This window comes from Coturnix japonica, chromosome 18 (assembly GCF_054131305.1).
Source record: "Coturnix japonica strain WE chromosome 18, WE-NBRP24, whole genome shotgun sequence".
Lineage (NCBI taxonomy): Eukaryota > Metazoa > Chordata > Aves > Galliformes > Phasianidae > Coturnix > Coturnix japonica.
In genome coordinates this window covers 5958685-5984160 of record NC_140680.1, presented here as the reverse complement: position 1 = coordinate 5984160, position 25476 = coordinate 5958685, and the positions used below count along the sequence as shown (strand labels likewise).

At 40.4% G+C, this 25476-nt stretch overlaps 1 protein-coding gene across 7 annotated transcripts in view; it reads right to left on the bottom strand.

Moving 5' to 3' along the window:
* SLIT3 (slit guidance ligand 3) overlaps nucleotides 1-25476 on the bottom strand; it is a 427176-nt gene that overhangs the window by 209553 nt on the left and 192147 nt on the right. For all 7 annotated transcript variants that reach the window (XM_085518791.1, XM_085518790.1, XM_085518786.1 and 4 more), the window contains one exon: nucleotides 2149-2220. In XM_085518791.1, coding sequence (XP_085374917.1) covers nucleotides 2149-2220 — 72 coding nt within the window. The remainder of the gene's footprint in view (nucleotides 1-2148; nucleotides 2221-25476) is intronic.

The window sequence follows — 25476 nt, the reverse complement described above, 5'->3', positions numbered from 1 at the left end:
TTCTCATGTCTAAATCTCCAAGATCCCTCAAAAACGTGCTTCAAAGGCTGAACAAACTCTGAGACGAAGCAATAAATCTGCAAAGTGATAACCATAGAAACAGCCAAGCCTGCTGCTATCACTTGAGAGCATCTGTGTCAGAGAGGCTCCCGGTGCAGGTGCTGGAGCAGCTGAGTGGCACAGAAGGGCAGAAGCCTGCTCTCTCCCACCAGGTGCTCAAGCAGTCGCGCTCAATGGCATGGTCATTCTGCAGCTCCAAAGGGAGCATTTCGGCTGCCAAACCGAGATGGAGAATGGGAATTGGCACGTGGAAGCTTTCTGCCTACAGCTTCAAATATTAACTTGGTTCAGCTTACATCACAGCCTCACAGTTACAGCTGCAGAAACATTAATGTGTTTCCAGGAGTGAGTTGGCCCAAGATTTTGTCACATTTTTCTCAGCTACTCATAGGCCACTGTTTATGGCTGGAAGCAACAGTCATCTAGCGAACCATCCTGGACACAAAATTCTTATGTTAACTGACAGGAAAAGTGAGTATAGATCTTAAAGAAGTTGTGGAGAAGTCTGCTTCCCATTGTAACAAACTGGACTGGGGATCTGATGAGCAGATCCATTCATTAGAGCTGGCTCTGCTGAGCTGGAGGTTGAGTAAGATGACCTCCAGAGGCAGCTCCCAACCATGATAACATCTGTATTTCTGAAAGATGGAAAGTGTGACTACAAGAAAGCAAGTCTGATTCAGTGTCTTTTACAGCAAAATAATAGATACTGCCTAACTTGACAATCACAATTTTTATTAAAGCTTTAGATCCTGACATTTATAGAGTGCCTCTAAGTACTGCAGCCAGCCATCCCTTGATATCAGCTCGTGGAAAGGTGAGACCCTGATTCCTCTGTGCTGAGGCTGGGTGTGTAAATCAAAGAACACCTGTGATTTTTCTGACATCTCACCAGAGAGGAGTAAATCAACCCTGAATGTGAACTTTGCTATTTTAAATGAAGTTAGAGAACTAATAGTGAATTATGGCTGGGAAAGATAGACTTTCTGAAACAAAACACTATCTATTGTTCCTCTACATTACACAGAGTAAGTAAAATTCATGCTAATGTGATGAAAGCACCATGCTTCTGTCTAAAATCCACACACATCCTCCCCCTATAAACAATATTCTCCAGCATTTTCTCTCCTCTTTTCTGTGCCTTAAAAAGCAGATCCATTCACATAGGTCCTCTGATGCTCACCCACTGAGGAGGAACACTAAAGCCCAGGCTTAGATGAATTTAGCCCACTTCTCATGGTATGATTTCTCTTGATGACATCCAGAAAAAAAGGCCACCATGCCTGGATAGCTAAACTCCCTGCTGCACAGAGACAAGCAACAAACACTGAAGAATCATAAGCTTGGCACGCCTGATACCTACAGAAACAGCTGTTAGTTACATGATGTAGAAATCCTCACGCTGCCCTTATGCCGACATATGTGTAGGTACATAACACACAAGTCACCTGGAATCATACAACTGAAAGTCTTTGTTTACACATTTATGTAACTACGCTTTAGGAAATGACAAATGCCAAGCTAAGGCAAACAAGATTTGTTAGCGCCAACAGTAAAACAAACTGTTCATCCTTTAATTGCTTTTAACAATTGTTTTTGTTTTCAATGCTGACTGTCAAAGGATGAACAAACTTCTCTAATGCCTTTTCATCTCTGGAAATCTGTGCTCAGCTGAGATTGCCATATATTCATCACACTCATCTGTGTGCCATATATTTGCTTCCCAACAGAGTGGCAGCACAAAAAAATTTCAGCTAAGCAAAATAATTTGATTCTAATTATTCTAATAATTCTATCATATATTTTTCTATGCATACTTTCTTCAAGGTTTGGATCATGATTTCACCAGATTTTTCAGCAGAATACTGCATGGAGAAGGAAAAGCCTTTAACTGCTCTACTTTCTTTGCTCAGAACTTCCCTGGGTCTTTTGTACACTATGTGTGGGGCAAAGCAGCGCACAGGAGCACACAGCAGGGCCCTCTGTGCAGCACGGGGCTGACCGTGGTGTGCTCAAGCAAACAGCAACAGTCAGAGGTAACAAAGGAGAACGTTCTGCAGCACATATACTAATGAAATTGTTACTTACAAGTTCTTCACATCGACGATTCCTCGAAAGGCCTTTCTAGGGATTCCTTTTATCTGGTTTTCACTGAGGTCTCTGAATAAGGGAAAAGAAAAAGAAAAAACGATTTTGTTAACAATAGGAATTTACTTCTCAAATCTACATGACATAATGCAACAAAGCCTGCTTGGAAAAGGAGATGTTTCTGGGTCTGCTACCACACCACTGCCTGTTGTCTTCTTAGAGGTCTGTGGCAGGAGCTGAAATGAGTCTCCAATCAGAACTACCAGAGTTTGAGATAAAAATGAGCAAATGTTCAGAAAACATCACTCAGATGTGCATAGCTCTGTGATTCAGTGGCAGTTTCTACAGCCAGATCTTATACCTTCATACTGCAGCCTTACAGCGTAAATAGAAATGTTCCTCATTGTGATTCTGTTTAACTGCTATAATAACATTGGCTTATCCATGCTCAGATTATAGTTTCTGATTTTAAATTAATATTCAAAAAAAATGTGACAATCATTCCCTTCAACTGTTCTGCAAGTTTATGGCCAAAAAAACCCCAAAGATTGATACAACACATTAAAAAAACCCAGAACACGCTGCATGGTGCATCAGTGGGAATAACAGCAATTTTGAGCTTGTTTTTAAAAACAGCAATTCAGAATGACTTTGTAATACTTCAAATGCTACAAAATGCAGGTTAAATCATTGCATCTACACTGTGAGGACTGCAGTTCCACAGCTGGTACGTAAGCTGCGCTCAGTTGTTTTTCCCTTTGACACACTGGAAGTATTTCAGACAGAATTTTCCAATTGTGCAAAGCCCTATCAGCCACAATGGCGGGAGGAGAGCAGGGATTGGGAATGGGAAGGAAAGAGACATGAAATTGGAAAGTTGAGATGCTGTTACACTAAGGAAAAAGGAGAACTCTTTGCTGGTTCACCATCAGCCTGGGATAGGAGGGAAGATTTTAGTTCAGTTCAGGAGGAAGCACTAAGTGTAGGGAGAAAAAAGGAAGTAAGAAGATGAGGAGAGAAAAATGGAAGAAATAAGCAAAGGCAGAAATGGTGGACACAAGGACAGCCGGACAAAGAATGATGATAGCACAGGACAGGATGTTACTACATGTGTCATTTGGTGTAATTGTGCCACTTTGTTACACAAACCCAAGGCTTTACCCCATTTTCGGAAAGAAAGGTCTGGCTTTCTGGTGGCTGCTAGGGCTGAATGGCACTCATCCCTACCATCCGCCAGATACTTTTCTGTAAGCACGTTTTGTGTTGCAGCAAGCCTCCCTTCCAGTCTCCACCAAATTGCCTTTATCAAATGAAAGGCCAGAAATCACTGCCTGTCACAAAAGCCCACATTGACACAGCAGGTCAAGACGTGTCATGCAGGGCTTTCTTCTGTTTTCCATCAGGCAGAGAGAGAAAAAGGGGACTATGTCCTTGTCATGAGACTAATTCAATTTATACCAGTCATGCAGTCTACACCAAATTCTCAAAGTAGCCACAATTGTTCATTCAGACTATCACAAACAAAAAGGTGCTGCTGGATACAAGTCTCTTTTTCAAACCAGATTAAAATTCTTTGTGACCTTCACAATTTGTTTAACACTGATCCACACCATGACCCTTCCTTCACCTCCCCTTTCTTTTGCCAGCAACAAAATATTAGTTCTTTAAAGACAGATCATCTACCCGGAGAAACGATCAGGCAACCTGCAAGCGTAAGAGTGGAAAGCAAGTGCATTTCAGACCTGCAGAAAGGCAGTCTTATACTGAAGATGGATTTGAGGGCAGGGAATCATTTCATTGTGACAGCAAGGCATAGCCGAGCTTGTGCCAGTGGCAAAAGTGTGACAAAATTGCCTGGGGGGGGGCAAAAATTAGCAAGATTTTGGGGCAAAAAAGCATACTAACTACAGCAGAAAGGGCTTGAAAAAGTAGAATTGCAAGTTTAATTGAAATATGCATCAAACACCTCAAGTCACACTTGTTCAGAATTTTATTGTGCATTACTTCAAACCAGGTTTAAAAAGAAATATAAAATATATATTTTTTTCTAATATTATCATGGTCCAAAAAGGATAATTTATATCATTGCTTTCTGCTCTCTCTTTATGCTCAGGTCTCCCCTGCAGTAAGCCAAAAATAGCAGACTGGAGGAAATTTGCCTATTTTCTATGACAGCCTTCTCATAAATTGTATTAATTTCATTTCCCATTTAGGCACTTTTTAGCTAACAACATTGCCTCTCTATGTCTCCAGACCTGTGCACTGATTTCACATATATCTGTGGCAGTCTGGATGAGGGACAGCCCGCACAGTGCTGGTGATGCAGCAAGGATGAAACTCACAGCTGCATGCCTCATCTTCCATAGCTGCCCTCTCACAAGTATGACTGTTGCTTTTTGAGATGGGTTGGGGAAGAACTGACCCCTTCCTAACAATGTGCCAAAATTTTGTTAAGCATCCTCCAAAGGCAAACAAGCCCCAGGCAGGCTCAGCCCATGCCCTTCCCAAAGCAGCCAGGAGCCAGCAGGAGCAACCAGCTGCTTGTCCTCTGAGGTGGTTTTAGAGCTCCAGCTCTGCAGTCGCCGCTCCTCCTAACAGTTATAATGGGAAGTCGTCCCCAACAGTATGTAAAATAAATATTAGTTATTAATAGAAACTGCAGAAGACCAGATGAACTCACGTGAGGCCAAAAACGCCAAAGCAAATCAAAGCAAAACACTAAACAAACAGACAGAAAATAGTTGTGATATGCAAGAAAAGACAAACAATGAATCTGAAGAAAAATAAACAATGATTACTAACATATTTCCTATTAGGCAAAGGTTTTAAGCTGTGTATATCCATAACAGAGGACAAGTTCAATGCCCTGATGCATAATGAATGGAGCCTTGAGGAGGAAATCAGGGAAATGAATCCAGCTTCAGAGAAACACACAATTCCAAAAATCCTTGTTTTAGTAAACAAGACTAGTGAGCACCTAAGGGAAGCACTCGGTGTAAGGACAAACCAAAATATGCCATATCCCAGCAGCACCTCCTGCTCATTGCTGCTCACAGAGCTTTCTCATAAAGACAGCAGCAAGCCCAGCACCTTGAGGTGCAGGTGAAGGCAATCAACAGGAGAAAAAGAAAAGCTGTTTAACAAAGACACTGTCCTCAGCTAAAGGCCTGCCTGAGTGCGCACAGTGCTCAGAAAGAAGGATGCTGGGGAAGGAAAACTTGTCCTTGAAGTTCATCAGAATCTCTCCTTGGGCACTGATACTCCTTGCGTCCTGCAGCTACAATATGGAAACCCGAAGTAGCTGCAGGACCTAAGGAGCTGTGCAGCTGCTACAGTGTTGCAGACCCTCGGGCACATCCCCATCCCTGGCACAGACTCCTGCCTGCTTGGCTGCAGCTCACGGGGGGCTGCAGGGGAGCATTGCAGCTGGGGAGGATGCTAGACCTGCAACAAGCAGCTTGCTGAGCCAGCAGTGTGTGGGGGTGGCCACAGGGAAGGGACACGTTTCAGAGGTGGGGAAACACACCTAGAGACATTCAGTGTTTGGGGCTTGAAGTTTGCGTGAACCGGAGATGAGGGAGCCAACAAAACGCAGCCGCTGCTGCTGCCATGCCCACACTGCACAGCTCACAAGTCAATAGATATTTTAGTTTCTATTTTGACTAAAATGCTTTGGACATAGATTAACTCCCTCTGCAAGTATAACATCGTTTTCCTGATCTTCAAATGGAAATTGCAAGAGCCTCACTGATGGAAGGATTGGGAAGGAAAAAAACCAAAACCGCTGACATTTTCTAAGTGCCTCTGTAGTCCACTACAATGCTGGGTTTTAGCTTCCTGCTTTAATGCTGCCTGCTGCATCCTAAGTGAAATATCAGCTGTCTAATACAGCAATAAAATGCTTTTTTTTTTCTTTCATTCTTTAATTTTCCAGTGACAGAACATAAACCACTTAACTGGAACACAGAGTCTTCACTTGAACTACAGATCTAAAACACCGAAATAGCAATGTTAGTACAGCTCACAAAGTTACAGCAGTACTGCGAATTAAGTGCAGCATATGAACTTACCCACTGACAGCACTATGCTCAGGTTGTCCCCCTTTTAAGAAGGGAACAAAAGAAAAACTAAAAAGATCCTTTGCATATTTACCAGTTATTTGCCAGATCTTTTTTGGTGCACAGATCCTGAAGTTCATAAAGATTATTTTTAAATGAAGAACTGCCAGAAAAGCAGCTTGTCCGAGAGATATTTATTGGGCTTGAACACCATTTTCTTCTGTCTCCTGCTCAAACAGGCTAAAGGACAAATCATCGTTTGGTGTTACCCAATGAAAACCCACTGCAGACTTATCTAGAGTGGCTAAGGAGTTGAAGATGTAAAACACAGTCATCAAAGGCAAATGGCTCACAGCCACAGCCCAGTATTGTCTGCTGATCCCTGAATAAAGCCAAAACCTCACAGAGCTATGCATTAGCACATAGACCGAATTTCAGCTAACAAATAAAGGAAAAGCTGGTCTGACTGCCATGGTACCTCCAGGTGCCTTTCAGCCTATCCCCAATTCAGAGGACTCTTTGGAGGCCACAAGGGAGCTCGCACAAACACACGCAGCCACACGACAAATGCTGATTGATTCCACTGCACACCGCCTGAGACGGCACAGTAAGCACCTGCTTCCCGCAATCTCTGCCTCACACAGCAGAGTTTGTATCAGTTACCTTCATTTCGTATAGCAAACAATGGAAAGGTATGAGTGTAGATTGCAAGTGCTGGCTACAGCCAGCGCTCATACATACCCAAGGTTCACTCTGGTTACAACATGCACAGCTGAGAAAAATGAGCATTATTTAAGCTGTGCTTGTAACTGGCTTGCAGTCTTTTACCAAACAGGATTTGCGAGTTAAAAGCATTTCAGCCTTACGCATTTATCAAAATTAAATAAAGTAGGTGTTCTTGAAACTTTGTGCACGGTTAAAGGTTAGTAACTATTCCTCAACCCAACATCTTTACAACCAGACTGAAGACAGAACTGCTCTGCAGAAGGACACGCTCTAACACAAACTGGTCACTGCAATTTGTCTTTTTGGAGTAGTTTTAATTTGAACAGTATGTTAAACACAAACTCTAAACTACAGCATTTCACTGAATTGAACAATTCTGGATTGTGGAGTAATAGGGAGAATAATCGAGAGAGAAGAGGTATCTCTTCAAGTATCACCTAATAAAAGATAAGCAAGTCAGCTTTTTCATACAGCAAAAGCTGGAGGAAGATAACTTCCAGAGGGCAAAAAGGGATGGCAAAGGGACCAGTGCTTACTAAGGGACAGAAAGGGAGAACATGAAGAGAAAGAGGAAACTCACAGGGGGAAAAATTGTTAACTGAATTATAGCAAAGCCAGCACAGAATATTAACATGGCCAGAGACTTTTTGTTTTGTCATTCCCAAGGGTGTTTTGTTGTCTCCCAAAGGTTCTATTACAACCCACTGCAACTGGCAATGCCTCAAGCCCTGCTCAGCTTCAAGCATAGCACAGCCAGGATCAGAAAGGCTGTGGCATAGACTCTCTTCTAATTGCTACAGATTCTTCTTGCCCATTAATAAAATGTCCTTTCAAAGATGTGAGCAATGCTGCAGTTCATCTGGTCACATCCTCCCACACAGCTCCAGCCACTTAGTGCCAGGAAGTGGTGGAAATGGATGTGGATCTTTCTTCTTTGTAATATGCATGCACTTGCAAAGGCTGCTGTTAAGATGGAGTCAGGAGAGAGATCATGTACATGTATATATCATGGTATCATGTTAAACTGTTGTTTCATTTACAGTAAACAGGAGAAAAAGTTGTTTGTTTTTTTTTCCCTGCTCTGCCAAAATTGTACCTGTCTTTTAAGGGTTAAGATACTATCTGATACTTTCAACAGCTAAATACTATTCCTATCTATTAGCTATTTCCCTAGTATTTCCAAAGCTGTTCAATATTAGTGTTTTTCCTCCCCCGTAGCTGAATTAGCAAATAACAGAGTCCATTGCTGAAGACAATTCAATATCTTTGAGCCTTGTAAATACACATGACGTATTTAAGATATTTATCATCTTCCAGGTGGGAAAAGCATTGACCAAATCACCCCAGTAACAAGAACAAGCTGTGGCAAGGCCAGCGCTCACATCAGCACCTCTGCTCAGGAGGGGCCTTATGCACCCTGTGAGGCAGGGATTTCTCTCCCGGGTTCAGTGTAAAAGATGGCATTTCCCTATTGTAAAGCAGCAGTTATCACTCTCTGTCCAAAAGGCAAAATTTACATGCACTGCTGCCAATGGGCTGCAAGGGCAGAGCTTAAGAATAACAGCACTGTGCAGCATTACTCAGTTGAAACTGACATCCCTGCTTGTTTTCTGAGGGGAAAAAATATCTTGTTGCTACTACTGCAACAGAAGTGTGGATGTTGACAACATCCAAGTTCTGCCAAATGAGAGAGGTCATACAGATGTTTTGTACCCTGAGCTATTCCAGGTGATTGTGGTTTTACTCAACAGTACGGCTGAATAGCACTTCATACCCTGGGAAGCTGCTGAGAAGATCTTTTCTGGTCTGGTTTGGTTTGTTATAAAGGGAGGGAATTTAGCTGTAAAATTCCAACCAAACCAGTCTTCAGTACTTTCACACAGCCCCAGTCTGTACTCCATTAACAGCTACAGAAGCCCTAGACAATGGAGAAAACAGTTTTAGACATCTTGTCCCATCTTTCACAATATTTTAGCTTCTACTGTGACTCCACATTTATATATCTTTCCTTCTATGAATAGTTTAATCCCCGAAAGCCACCATGAAACACTGCAGATGTAAGAAGATACGCTACAGACTGATTTGTATCCTTAATTCATTTTCCTATGTGGATATGATATTTAGATTTATTAGACCAAGATGTAATACCATAAAGCAGTTAACTCTACTGGGGATATTCATGTAAGACACACCTGTTTATGCAATCCTCACATCTCTCTTTTACAGTAGGCTCCACACACAAGCTATTCAATTATTTCTGAGCAGATCTGCCCTGACCATCACAGCTGCATGATACCTCCAAACCTCATTCCACTACTTTCTACATACATAAAAGAAACGATTCACTGAAGCATAACCAGATCATTTCTTTTTCAAAAGGCTGAAGAGCCAAAGCACCTTCAAGAACCCCCTGTCATGTACAGAAATTTTATCATTCAGTACTGCTAGGTTTTAAAAAAAGTAATCTAAACAGAAGACAGGTTTTGTATGTACAGAAAATAAAATCTAAATCTGCCAGCAGAATGTTAAAATAACATAGAACTAAGCCCAATTAACTTCTAGTTAACAAGCATACACAGAAGAGTAAATTCCTCCAAATGAAGCTGGATTTGTAATCATGTCACTCATCTGATGGAGTGCTTTGTTACTTCAGTGTTCTGGTAGACCAGCCACCACAGATCTGAGGCATTAGTGAAGATGAAGTTAAAACCAGGAGAATTCACAAGATGTAACATCTCCCCAAAACTTCACTGCCACTTACAAGCAAGTCTGTATAAGTTAAATGAGTTATGTGAGTCCAAATGAACCCTGCACTCTGAAATAATAGAATCATAGAATAGTTTGGGTTGGAAGGAACCTCAAGCCATTCCATATCTAATGCTAGACCAGGTTACCCAGTGCCCCATTCAGCCTGGTTTGGAACACCTCCAGGGATGGGGTTTCCATAACCTCTCTGGGCAGCCATTGCCAGAACCCTACCACTCTCTCTGTAAAGATCTTCCCCCCGGCATCCAATACAATCCTTTCCTCCTTAAGCTTAAAACCATTCCCCCTTGTCCTATCACTATCTCCCAAGTAAAAAGTCTCAGATCTTCCTTTGAAAACAGATGAATCTTATGACTCCAAAACACAGAAAATACTCATAGTGAGATGTGGACATTTCCCTATGTTTAAACTGACCCATAAAGATTCTTGTGGCACACTGGGAGCTTTATCCCTGAAGAACACAAGGTACAAGGGCACTACTCTGATTCATCAGCAAATGTATGATGCTTCACTGATCTGTAAAAGAGAGTTGATTTACATAAAGCCACTTCCAAAAATGAACTTGGCTTTCCTCTGAGTCACTGCCAAGCATGTTACTGAGTTTCAGACCAACAATGTCAGCTCAGAAAATTAAATTAAATTTAAGAAAAGCTGATAGAAGGCTGGAAAGAGGGAGGAGGACTCCTTGCACATCAGACTCCAAAGGGAAGCAACAAAAAGTCAGCACATTGCTCATTTACCTCTGAAGCACTCTCTAATCAAAGGATATAAAACTCCAGAGTGATCTGACTTCATTGCTGCTGGGAAGGATGACAACCTCCTCTCAAGTCCACTGCAGTTATTTGAGTCTTTGGAAGAAACTATGTCTGGCAACACATCTTGTAATTGTCCTGAAGTTTCTTCAGTATATGACCCAGCTGTTCAACTACTTCAACAAGCTTTTTAAAAACAAGTGGCCCTCAGGCGTCACACATACGTAAACACCAGGAACACAGTGATTGGCAGGAGCACTTCTGATGGTAAAGATGCATTGCTTTACCTTCAAAATACACTGCTGCATTTGGAATAAATCACATAGGAATGAGCAGACAGAGAACTTGCCTTGCCTAGGCAGTGGAAATCTGTACTTGCTGCTTCAGATGGTGTACTGCATTCAAATCATTACTATAAGACAAACAGCGCATGCAGTAATGATAGTTCAGGGCATTTTTAAATTATTCCTATTTTTACTTTTATTCTCCCTTTCTTCTTTCAGGGATATGAACCAACCCCCTGGCCAGGAAGTGGGCATCTACAATTATTATTCAGAATAAGATCAGTGCATCCTAACAGTGAGAAAAATAAAAATCAATTAACATCTGAGAAGCAAACCAACTGCCCAACAAGCTCTAAAATGAAACACTGAACAAGGACAGATGCTATCGTGCATAATGGTTGTTCTACACACACCTTGCACATTTCAAATAATTTATGATTTTTCCTTGTATTTGATACTATAAAGCTGTAAAGTTTTTCATAGGAGGCAAATAATTCTATCTTATCAAAAAAACAAATTTAACTCAATTTTACAGCTTGGAAAGTTTACATTTTAGTACCATTTCCTCACATCATTACTTCCAGATGCATAGATGTAAGAGCAACAATCAAGAGGCAGAATCTAGAAGTCAGTCAAGACACATCAGTTTCTGCACTGTAGTTCCATACACACAGATTGGGTTTGCTCTGCAGCAGAATCTGGTTTTATCCCACCTCAGATGCAATCGCCTTTCCTTAAAACAGTTTATTTCTGGAAAGAAAACCCTAAATACTGAGCAACTATGTCTAACCCAGAAAGAGGATTTCCAGATGAACCTATCCCACCCTGTTAAACTTAAATGATTATGATATGGATTATGTACAACCATAGTACACATGGTTTCAATATTGTTTCTTGCACTCTTTGTTCAGTCTTTCTATATCGTATAACAAAAGAATGATATGAAAGAAGAAAGACAAAACAGAGTAAGTGGGTGGAATGTATTACCAGTTCTTTACCAAAAACAGTAATACAGCAGAAGCATAGTTTTATATTCAATTAAATCATTAGAATTTTCATCTGTAACATGAGTAGTGGAATACAAAATTCATTAAAATAGAGACTATTCCTGTAGCTCTTCCACTGTGTCTGGTAATTAGAAATAGTTTAACCAAGTGAAAAATCATCACAGGAAAACTCCAGTGGCCTATTGTAGTCTACCAGAACAACTCTTAACAGGTTGCTGCAGCAACTTCTGCACTTTAATACACGTGTTACCACCCTCTGGGTCTGCACTGGGATTCTGTTCACGTCATAGAATAGATGGCGTCTCTCATAGAACAGTCACAGACTGGTCTCCCTCTGACATCCCCTGTTCAGATGCTGAGCATGGGTTATGTTCACGAGGCATTCAGACACTACCGCCTGCTCAGCAGCAGCTGCCTGTGAGTTTGGCCCAGCTAGGTTTGCAAAAATGAGAAGGAAGGCCCAAAGAAACACATAGGGTATACAGTCTAACTCCCTCACATTTAACTCATTACCTTCAAACTGACCTCAAGAAGCACAAGGAAGGTGCCCAGAGCAGGCAAGCACAGTACATGCACAAGAGCATATGCGGCTGCCCACCTCTGCACCAGGGCTGGCTGTTTTACCTCACTGCTCCTCCTAAATCAGGGCTAATAGTTTCATAGTATCATGCAATGGCTTTGGATGGAAGGGATCCTGAAGATCACCCAGTTCTACCCCCCTGCCGTGGGCTGGTTGCTTCCCAGTAGGATCAGGCTGCCCGAGGCCCCGTCCTCGTCTTGAACACCTCCAGAGATGGGGTGCTTTCGCTCTTCCAAGCTAATTGAATAATCCGTTAATAGTGAATGAATAGTTTTTCTCCCTTTTTCTCACTAACTCAATGCACAAATCCTGCAGATGATGCTTGGAAGCTTTCTGCATTGCGAGTTTCAGTATAGCTGAGATTTCCACACCGCAATCATCTTTGGTGAGATAACATAAAATTTCCGAGCACATAGTTAATGTTCAAATGGCAGAATATATTGATTCTCTGCCCATCCCCTAGTATCTTAAGTTTACCCAGAAGACTATTTTATTTAATTAACTTGGTGCTTTATTAATATAAATATTCCGCTATTGATCATAAGAGAAGCTGACGCATGTTTGAGTCAGGCATACATCAGATCCATTTAATGGAGCTCCACTTAGAAGAGTAGTTGGCTCTAAATCAAGGTAAATGGTAGCAAGTGCTCCTTTGGGATGACAGGGCTTAGCTGAATCTATAACATTTTTACGGAGCTAGTTTTTTTAAAAGCAGAAAGCGTATGGAAATTAGATATGAAAATGGTCTCTCCTTGCACGTATCAATTAAGCATGTCAATACCTTAATTAAATTGCTCAACTTAATGAGATTTATACCAATGAATACGTTTTATAGTTATAATAGCTTTTTTGGCTACTGTTCAAGATGTCAAATAAATTGTGAAAAGAGGATTAAAAAAGTAGTAATTGACATTCTGAACTGAAGCCAGTATTTTTTTCTCTCATTTTTTTCCTTCATTCATGTGATTTTGGAGAACATATAAATAAAGTAATGAACCCTGTAATAGCTTTGCTTTTAAAAATGTCTTCCTTTCCCAGTTCTAATCCTTCTTATCAAATTCTCTAAGTAGCACACCACTTGAATTAAGAAGCACTTCAACCTAAACGATTGTACATCTTTTTCCCCTTTCAGGCTCACTATTATTCTTATCCTCTGAGTTTGAAAGAAGTAAAACATTTCTATTCAGACACGTAGTTACTGTAAGGTCTTCTTTATCAGACTATGGCAGCAGAATGCCTGGTAATGGATCCTACCCTGCGAGTAGCAGGGACTTCTCTTACCCTGGACTTGCTCTGATCAAACGTAACTTTCTAAAATCTAGACCATACCTGAAGTGCTGAAATGCCAGGAAATTTATTTTGGAGAAGAATCTGTTCCAGTCCCTAAGCACTTCACAGTGCTCCAACTTGCAATTGCAGGTATCAGTAAAGTATATATTAAACATTTTAAATAAAATTCTAAATCACTGCTTTTATAACATACCTCCAAAAAGAAAATTATATTCAGTGTGCAAGCTGCCTCCTCAGGTCTCACTGGCCTCTTTGGTTTCCCATTTAAAGGGAAATGTAAGTAATGTTGATCTACCCACTGTACTGCAAACCCTAGAGCAATGAGCTCCAATTTGCAGGTTGCCAGATTAGAAGTAGAAAAATATACAACAGGACCTCAGAAAAAGATATAACCAAAGCAAATGTCTTCTGCAGTTAGAAAGATGGACAACTTTCATCTAGGGAATAAAGAACTTACGGGATGCTGCAATTCCTTGCATAATTATTGGCTCTGTCCTAAATACTTTTGCAACCTTGGCAAAGTCATTATATGTCTCAGTGATTCCGTTCTCTGGTATATGGCAAGGGGCGCATACCTTTATCGTGAGGTGTACCCAACTCACATGTAAAAGTGCATGCATGTGTATTTCCAAGTGAAAAGTGCTGCAGAAATGCCTGTAATTGCTAGCAGACTGCTCCAGCAGGGCTGCAAGGTGACCAGACAACACAAAATGCCACTTCCTTTGCTAAGAGCAGACTAATGAGAAAGTTCTGTTGGTGTGTGTTCCTATCATTGCCTGGTAACAGATACGGAAATACTGAAGATAGTAAAAAGCTCGAGGGGTGGGGGTGGGGTGGGGGTTGGGATTCATACAAAAATCTAAGTCAAGTTACAGAATTTATTATTACTGTTATTATTATTTAATGGAAAATTATGATTAGCTTAAACCTTTGAATAATTCCAGTTTCAGGTCTCTGTATGTTACACTCCTGTTGGCAGATTTTGCCTACACTTGGTTTTGAAGATGCCCATACTGAATTACAATTAAAAATCAAGTATGCTTTGAGAACGTTCATTCAGAACAAAGAAATGTAGCAGCCCCTTTTTCTGTTAATCACCACTCTCCTTATAGCCAGCTTCCCCAGTCCTTCCTCGCTCTAAAGCTACCGATTGTATTTTAAATGATACACTTGACCAACAGTAAGAGACATTCATTATAAGTGCTTTGACTTTATTTCTTACCCTTATTAAATGTCTCTCTGTAATGTCAATCTAATTTTTCTCCTTTGTCAAACCATTAAATCAATTTCTTTAGCTGAATTCCACAGCAGTATCTTCTGTGACAGTGAAGGATAAACTCCTTGATATAAATCAATTTTTTAGGTTAAAAAAATAATAAGAATGATGGCCAAAATGTCAAGAAAGGACTAATCTGTACAAGCCTTATCCTACCTCACTCCACTACGCTTGCAAATTTTACAGGTTGCTCTGAAAGTAATGCCTCCTATTTATTTCCACAGAAACTACAACAGATACAAAGAGCTCAATAACACTATTTGGTAAAGAAAATTCTCTGCTACAAAGCACAACTTTTTCAGCAGTCACCACCATTAGCTCTGCATTTTCACTAGTGATGAACAAGAGCCTGCATGTTGTGCTCATAAACTTATCAACCAGCAAAGCTGACCCACTCCTGCTGTCACCACTGCTGAAATGCACCCCTCAACCCTCACCATGCTCACATCCACTATTTGTTCTCGACAAATGTTCATCAAGCATCCATAGGAGCCAATTTTTCTGCAGGGAGGAATTCAGTTCCACCCCTGTGCTTCATGAGCTTCAGAAGTCCATTTTTTACACCTGCGCTGATTCCTATGGAAAGCCTGAACTGAGGAAATGGTGGAGGAGAATATAAAAAATGCAATGGGTTTTATGTAACTTTTAAACAGATATTTATTTCCCATGTTTTCTGTTCACTATGACTAGCAATCAGCATTGGTGTCAAGTTAGGAAGTACTACAAAAGGGAAGTTGAAAACCCCTGATAATTAATGCAGTGTTCCACATGTAGGTAATAATGGAGGGGATCTGATTGGTTATGAAAGAGTAAAATTATTTTCTCTTCACAGTGTTCAGCTAAGCCAGCTCCCTCATTTCTTATCAGATTTGCTGTGTTCTTGGAAAAGGATGCATAAAGAGGTACATGTTTGCAAAACAAAGAGAACCATCTAATCAAAAGACCTAATGCAGAACCAAACCGTCAGCCATCAGTCATCCCTAATAAGAAAGTCACATTAGAGCATTTCAATGTTTGTCTGATTATACACAGCCATTTGAGAGAGTGGATTTGCTTGTTGGGCTTTTTTTGTTGTTGTCTGTTGATGGTTTTTTAACCTCAGCGCTAATGAGACCCAAGATTTGGGTAACTGACTCCAACTCACAGAAACTACAGAATCAAAGCTGGAATGCCCTAATGAGCACATTTTCCCATTACTAGAGAAGTTGCTATGGATTTTTCTCTTTTTCTTTTATTAAAAAAGAAACAAAAAACAAAACAAACAAACAAAAAAATAAAAAAACAATTTTGAAAAAAGAAAGAAAGAAGGCAAAGCTTTTATGGGCAATTTAAATGGTGGACATGACCTCACTGTGAAACTCAATTACTTAGATTTCATAATACTTGGTGCCAATATCACAAAGGAAATGTTGTCCACAAATGACAAGCTGCAGGAAATGCAGTTCTGTTGTAACACTGAAATCCACTCTTGTCATTTGCTGCAGAAGCGTCTAAAGATCTTAGGAGAAGAATCTGTTGCAGTCTGTCAAACATGTCACAGTGCTCTCACTTGTAACTGCAAGCATCAGCAACAGATTAAAAAATACTGATCTGTTGCTATTAAAACATATCTAGAAAAAGAAAATGATACTCAGTTTGCAAGATGCCTCCCCAGGTCTCGCTGGCTTCCCAGGACCCCATTGCTCGAGTCTCTCAATAACTTCGCTGCAGTAAATTCTAAATTAAGACCTCAGAAAGGAACATTTAAATTTTATATCCAGAGGCCGAAGTAAATTTACTTTTAAACTGGGCTTACCATGCGCTCCAGGAAAAAAAACAACCACAAAACAAAACTGCTCTTCAAAAAAAAAAAACCACAAAGAAACAAAAAAAAACCCAGAATAACAGAATCACAGCTTTAATTCTTACTTTCAGATTCACGAGATGAAGATATATATTCCTGCTAATAAATGCCAAATTACTAATAAAAACGTACTTAGTGAGGGAAAATAAAGAATAGGTATCTTGTGAATGTATTTACATTTAAAATAAGGATGTTTCTTCAAAGCTAAGTGTGTTATTATGCAGAAGACAAAGCCTCCAACACACTGAATGCTGGCATATATTATTACTATTATTTCATTCTAACTGTGTTCTTTAGGCTGAAAGAAAACATTATAAATATTGCCTATAGCTAAGAAAATAGCTTTAATGCATAACAGCAATACTAAATACGCCATTTTTAGTGAAATCAGGTAATCTAAATGAATCAAGGATGCATATAGTTAAGGTCTCTCAGATAAGGTGATGGCTTAATTCTTACAAATGCAAGATGGAGGAGGAGACTGCACAAATAAGCTCCACCTCCACAGTAGGTCTGGTCACAGCATGTGTCAGAGATTTTCTCTATGATGACATGGGTTAAAGCCTTTCCCACCCATGTCAGAAAGAGTAGCGATGTTTGAAGGGAGCCTGTTCTGCTAGAACCAGCATGGCACATCTCAGACACGGACAGTGATTTTCATTTCCTACTTATAAAGGGAACTTTCAGCATTTACAACGAAGGCAGTTCTGTAAGCATGGTCTTAGTCAATATGTAGTATATTCAAGGCAACTTAAAATTCAACTTGTCAATTTTTTCCTGATAATTATTAAAAGAAACTGCCAAATACCAGACAGACACATCTGGTTGTTACTGACATCCTTCCTTCAACAACTCCTAGGAGTAAGGAGAAAATCCTGTCTGCAGCCTGGGCTCCTTCCATGAGAGAAAGCTCAGGGTCACACAGCCCCCAGGGGCTGCCTCACAGCCAGCCTGCACCATCCCACATCCATGGGGATAATAGAGTCAGTGTGATTTAATGGCAAAGGATGTTGAGCCTCATTTCCAAAATCATTCTTGCCTTTTTTTCACACAAATAATTGTTTTTCAGGTGAATTTACATCAAAAAATAACATTTATCTAAAATAATCTTCAAAACCCCCATCCAAGGCTCAATGAAATCTCAGTGTTGAGGTTTTTCTACTAATATTTTTACCACCTGTTTTAGTAGCACGTTCACATTTTCCCCAGTATACTTTTTGCAGCTGCTGAACCAGTAAAAGTCTTCCTCCATGGCCTTATTCCAGACTGCCTCCAGCTCTCCTAATTGCATCTCTACACAGACAGACAGTATCTCTATGTTACCCCCTGGTTGCCTGTCCCTGCCTCCATGTCTTTGTGGTTCTTTTTCACATATGAGTTTTGTCACAAGCTCCTTATTCCTACTCACTGCCCTTGCATGAGTTCCAGCTCTCTGGGATAGAAAATTTGAGCTTGGAGAAGATTAATCCTGAATCAACACACTTCTAGCTACACTAAATGTCACCTGGAGCCGGTCTGAAATCTCTTGGTTAACTGGAGTTTAAATTTTCTATTGTATTTTATTTCTTGATGATGTCTCCTTGTGACAATTGTCAACTAAACTCCTTATGTGAATAGACAAACAGGTTTTATCCTCTTCTCTATGGAGAATTATGAATTTTGGCTTGCATTGTACCAATGAAAGGTGACAAGGTGAGAGGAAGGAAGAAGGGAAGTAGGAATCCAATACCTGTAAACTAAACATCCCTCCAAAGCAGTCCCACTGCTGGTAGTGTCACTCCTTCCTTTCATCTTACTGGAACTACAAAGCAGTGACAGTGCCGTGGCAGATCCCTACACAGCATGGAGCAGTGGGTCTGTGCTCATCTGTGTACATGCATCATTTACTATTCTCAGCAAAAGCATTACTGACTGCCCTTCATTATTGCTAATAGTATCTCAAGGTCAACGACCAGTCATAAACATCTATTCTAAATAAAACGCATTGAAGACATGCTGCCCAATGTCTTTCATGTTGGATTCTGGTGAAACCAGGAGTGTCAAAAACCCAGCTGATTTTTCAAAATAAAGATATTATCAGCTCTATGGATTTAGATTTTAATCTGCTTCAATTAAGCGTACCCACTAAGATTATAAATTTCCTGTGTGCTACTCGCAGTCTGTGACACATTTTATCAGTATTCATTTTCTCTCCCCCATGGTCATGGTACTCCCATGTGTTGGTCTCTAATCATGCATATGCATTAAGACCCTTGCAAGAGCACGAGTATTATAACAGCACTGTAACACTCTTTGGTATTTTGATATTAATAAATATATATTCTGTAAGTTTTGTTCGTGTGTCTCTCCCTTCTCACTCAGAACATCTGTAAGTCATTAAGAATAACCCCACAGTTCTCCTCAAACAGAATAAATAACATTTGAATTCAGAGAGATAGAAGGAAGACATATGGACATAGAAAGTAAAAGGAAACTATGCAACAACAAGAATTTCCCTAACATTTCTGCTCAGCTGCTGCAATGGACAGAAGGGGGATCAGCAGTGAGCAGTGCATCCTCTGCTCCAGCAAGGGAACTCAGCTCAGGGTCCTTGCAAGCACTGCTTCTGATAACATACGAAATGAACTGTTGCCTTAAATATTTCAGAACTTCCTATTATTGTAGAGAGGAACTGATATTCTGGAAGGTAGGGAAGGAGGAAGAACTGAACAAGGCTACAGGCTGGAAGGACAGAATTACATGCTGAGTTTCTGCCCTGGCAAAAAGCAATACGAGAAGAAATTTTTGTGACAAACAGAAGCTACATAATATTGAGTAGCTCAATATTAATATTGAGCTTAATATTAATATTTATTAATATTAATACAATATCAAAAGCAATTAACGAGGGTGCTTTTCCCTAAAAAGAACCCCATACCATTTGTTAACAAACTCTCAGCTCTGGAGAAGGGAAGCACAGGAGTGGGAAAGCACTGAATGGATCCTCTGATGGAGCTGGTGCTGCCGGCTCAGAACAAATAAGGAAGAGAAGCCTTACCGGTGCCAGAAGACTAAATGAGGAAAAAGACTGGATTACAAAAAGAAGAGAAGGCAAGTCCTAGAATTAGATGGAGGGGGAAAAAAAATCTCAGTACTATCTGCATTTCTGACTAGTCAGTCAGTCGAGCTGTAGGCTGATACATTGCTTAAGGCATTCATAGACGGGGCAGCAGGTTACACGTGCAGCACTCTCTGTGCTATGACCATAGAATACCACTGACATAGTTCTTTTTGCCCATTTGAAAGCAAAATAGCAATCTGCAAGCAGAGACCACAACACAGGGTGTGATAATTCAGAGAACATACACAACCTGTAGTTATACCTCATTGCTCACCTGCCAGATTGCAGCCCTTCAGGTAGAAGCTACAACCAAACCAAATAGCCTTTTTGCAGTCCCCATCTTTACTCCTTATACTTGTTTAACCCAAGGTCTGTTACATTTGTGCTCCCAGCCTTCAATCACTGTGATAAACAATTTTGTATGATGCATTTCTGCATGATCAGATTACTTTCCTCTACATTATATGCAGAAGCCTGACCTGTTTGGGTTACGCTTATAGTGTCAGCTATTGCATAAGGATTTATAACTTCCCCTAAAACTATAAGTTATAGCAAAGGGATTTACAGATTCCCCAAACAGAATACTGGAACTGCTTTATTCATATTGCAGATCTGCGAAGGTCTCTTCACTGTGTTTTTTTTTTTTCTTCCCTTCAGTGTAAGAGAGAAACTTCCAACAATAGAACGTAACAATAGTGTTTTTAAAAATGCTTTGAAAATGGTGTTATTTCACCCATTGGATGGGAAAAGATTTAAAAAAAAGATCGGAGAGATGCATGTTTTCAGTTGGCCAAATAATTTTTGCAGAGCAAGAACTACAGCCATCCGGTATCAGTAGGAGTTTGTTTAGACGATAAGAGTTAATTTTATTGGGGTTTGCACAAGCATATTGTTTTACATTACATGACATTAGCCAGATGCCAGGCTGATACAACAAACAGCCAGGTCAAATCTAATGAATTAAGAGAAAGACGGCCACATGAGGAAATTTTCACATGAAATCGGGTGAAGACAAGAAAGAAAAATTAAGATAAATTAGAATACATAAAATAGTTCAATATTTGAGACACACAGAGATTCCAAACATGAGAATTGATATGCTGCTGCCTTTATCATATCTATGCATTTGAGCCTACTAAGTAAAAAACACTTTACTTTCTCATGGAAGCAGTGTCTTTAAATAAATCCATATAGGAGTAAACATTCCGACACAAGGGATCCTATTTCTGCCAAAGGATCCCAAGGAATGACAAGATTAATGAAAATCTTATCATACCATTTCTTAGAACAAAATTTTGCATTTAACTGTTTTGCTGTGAGCTTAATGCTCATATCCAACCTGCCAACAGAGGCTTCCTGATTACAGGCAAAAGAGCAGCAAAAAAAGGGATGCCTGGGCTCATTACAGATGCTAATGCAGCTTAATGAACGATTTATTTATTTATTTATTGTTTATAACAAGACAAAAGCAATGCAGGAGGCCAACAGTGCTGCTAACAGAAGCTAAACGAAGCGCAAAATGACAGAAGTACTGTGATGTGCACTATTAACCCCATGCAAGAGAAGCCTGCATCAACAAAAGTACTAATGGTTCAGGAGAACTCACTGCTTCTCAGTTTGTGCTACTGGAAATTCTTTGTATTTTCAAACCCCTTTCATACAGATTGGTAAGAAGTGGCCAAGTACCTGAAGGAAAATGGAAGAGTAGACCAGAGAAACAATATGTACTGTATTCATCACGAGGGGCAATATAAACCAACTGAAACTCTGAACACACAGCTGTGCTTCATTTTTCACACAGAGAAGTATCTCTGCTGAAAGTTATGCTGATACTACATGCTCAGGTTGATCCAGTATGAGTTTTATTGAGCCAAGAGCCCCCCTGCCGGGGTTACAAAACAAAACAGGACCATCATTGCCATCACACAAACCAGTGCTTAGAATGAAGTGCTCAGCAGCAGGATAGGTCACACCACTAACATGCAACTTCTTCCCTTCCTGTATTTTTCTTAGATTTTATAATACTAAGCAACTAAATTAATATGGGTTGGAAAGATATCTGCAGCAGAAAAATGTATATCAGTTTGGCTTATCAACTGTACAACTACACTTTTATGCTTTTAAAATGCATATATGTTTTGTAATTTGCAAACTAGGAAATCATTTCAAACATACTGAGCCTCAGATTGAGGCTTCCTTTCCAGCAAGCAGCTGATCTCACAGTCTTAGAACCATAAGAGCCCCATGAAGTCAAATCAAGCCAGTGCAGGTTGAAAAAACCTTCTCTTGCCCCTGTGTTTAAGCGAACCTTGCAGTAACCGGGGCCAACACACAGCTCACAGCTCAGCACTTTTGCAGGAGTTGTTTGAAAAGCTAAAGTAAGGTCTGTAAGAAGTTTCTCTGCTAAAGATTACATAACTTAGCAACATAAACAGCTGCGTCCTACATGAAAGAACAGTATAGACAGTTTAGATGATTCATTTGAAAATTCCAGTGGAGCAACTCTTTTCAGCCCCATTAAATCCAAACCACAAACGTCGGTCAACAATCCTACTGTAAAACATTATTTGGTTTTCTCCAATGGAGGCAGCCAGATTACTAATATACAATTCAGAAGTCACTGCACTGCAATACCTTCTTCATCTGCAGTACCACTACACTGATAATGAGTTATTTCATTTTGGGTTTTGATATTAGATGGAAGATAATAAAAAGTAAATTGCAGCACACAAAAGGAAGAAATATCTTCCCCGGGAGTAGATGTTATTTAAATTCAATACAGTAATACACAGTGCTTGTGTAGCAAGCAGACAAATCCTCAGTAAATATAACAAATGAATCCTGACACAAGTCCATTTAATATATTTTCTCACATATCTCCTTGCGTATGCTCCTTCCACTAAAAGGCATTATGCCTATCTACTTTAATGTTACCTTGTGCTGCAGCTACTGTCCTCAGCTCTGCCTGCAAGGTAACTTAGGAACTGGGCCCTTCACTCATCTTCCTCTTCACTACTAAAGGACAGAATAGAAACCATATTTATAAGGTAATTCAAGAAATACGAGGCTGGAACTTAAGCAGAACTGTACCCTTTGGTGTCTGAGAACACTGTGGGGAATTCTCATGAAAGAAAGGAGGGACAAATCTTGTAAACCAAAGATGTGTGGGAGAATACACAAATCTGTTTTGGAAAACAAATGGGCAAAGTTCCTAAAATAAATTGCCACTCTTGCTCTGGAAAAGATTACAGTATATTATGCAGAAGCCATGTTACAAAGAAATCTCCTGAAATAGAAACTGCTGCCTTGCAAAAATCCTGATCTTTACCCATGCCAGCATCCTTTGCCCTAGTACCCTTTGATCACAGGGAATGTGAAGGAGCTACTGCGTGCAGAAGAGATGGATAGAACAGAATGACCCCAAGTTCAAACTCTGTGAAATACCTTTAGCTACATTTTTACAATCTCTTCTTAGAGTTATGTTTAATTAAATAAAAGGGTGATATATGTCACTGTACAAAGCTCTTCTGACAACCACCCTAGCTAAGAAATAAGGACATAAAAGTTCCCCTTAAGAGCTATTTTAGAAAGGCACACAGATTACTGCATCTGCAGCTTGTGGCCGATTTATCGCATGCCTACTAATATTTCCAGTGCTTCAAGCACGTTTCAGGAGGAATTTATGGAAAAAGAAAACGGTTTGTTTTCTCATCTCTGCTTCACTGAGGGGGGAGAAAGATCTACTGGTATGTTCCTGTTCTGAGGACAATTTTGAAAGAAGAATCAGTATTTATGTCTGCTGGACTTGAGCTGACGTTCAATATGCTTCTAGTTACAACACACAGTTTGCCAGGAAAGGACAGGCGTGACAAGGGATCCAGTTTGCTTCCTGCAGACAGTGCTTGCAGGCAGCTCTCACATGCTACACCAGTCGTGCCCGCTCCTCATCTGAGGGCTGTGGCAGATGCCAACCTGCAGGAAAAGGAAGGGCCCTGGGCCTCCTTGTGGCGATCGCCAAGTATTTCAGTGCCCAGACCTCACACTGCAGTACCAGCTCTCTTGTTTTTTCTTGGGAAGACAGTGAACCGTACTTGCTATCTGTGTAGATGCTTTCATAAATGCTATTTCTGTAGACAGAAAATACATTGAAAACCATACTGCTATTGTTGAAACACTTCAACTACATAACATGCCCAGTCCATGACGGTAAGCAGAGCACAGCAGTTGGGTTAAGTCAGCACGTGCACCCAGCAGGGCTGCTCCACCATCTCTCCCCACAGTGTTTTCAAGTCTTGACTTGGCCTCTCCTTGCCGTATTCTGAGCTCAGTAGAAAGGAGACTTTATTCTTTGCTACTCCCTTTGCTATCTGATTTTCAGGTCTCCTTATCTTCAGCATGCCTTCAGGAAACTGGACTGTGAATAACAGTCCGTTCACAAACACCACAAGGATTGTTTTATGAGACAATTATGGATTGCCTACAATTAGACAGAGCTTTCCAAACACAGGTGGCCCCTGACCCGTACTGCTCTGGCCGCACAACAGCCAGGCAGGCTGTCACCACCTCCTGCCTCTAACTGATGTGCTGAGGGCACTGCTGGAGTTCACAGGTTCAGACAGCCCTCCTTGCACTTAATGATGTCCTGCAGCAGCCCTGGTGATGCATGTTGCAGAGCAATTCTCTAAATGATATGAAAGATCATGGTGAAGGTGTAGGTCCGAATAACTCTTAACTGAAACAAAATACAGCATTAAGAATAGTTTGCCAGAATTTTCAACTTGATTTATAGCAATTCAGACCTTCATAAATTCACCGTATCCTTCATGACTTGTTATGAGACATGCCAAACTTGACCAGTCTTGACCAAGGCCACATGCAGTGCAAACACTTGGAGAACTCTACAGAAAAACAAGCTTCCAAGGCAGAAGATATGAATGAGCTCTGACTAGCACTGTGCTACCATAGCCCTAGGCCAGAACATGACTTCAGTGCATTTTTCTGTCCAAAAATAGCAGTGTAAGATGCAGTTTTCTGAACAGTAAAGTTTGAAAGGCCTTCTGAGATCATTTAGTACTTCTTCCTTCTTAAAGTAGGGTCAGCAAGAACACTTTGTGAAGTTTCCAGATAGCTCCATCTTCTGTGTTTCAATTTGTGCCCCTTGTCCTTTCAGTCAGCACTGCTCAGAAGAGCCAAGCTTTGTCACTTTTACTCTCTCTCATTGATTATTTGAACAAAATGATGAATTACACTCCTACCCCACTCCCAGGCTTCTCATCTTAAGGCCAAGCAGTTCCAGCTCCCTCAGTCTCTTCTCCTTTATCAGAGGCTCTGAAGCCCTTCAGCACTACTGTGGTGACTTGCTCAACTCTCCATTAAGTCCATGTCTTGTGCAGATGTCACAGATCTTATAGATCACATGCAATAAGCCATAGAAGAACTTACTACACTGTCTTCAGCACTCAAGTCATAACCCCCACTTTTGCAAATGTTTTCCAGGTGTAGTGCAACAGTTTGACTGGGTACAGTCCTCATTTTGCATGAAAATACACATATCTGTCCATAGGCAGTGTCCTCATTTTTTTTACCAGCTCCTTTCTGCTGCAAGGCAAAACATTTATCAGACAGCATGCAGAGATTACTCCAGCA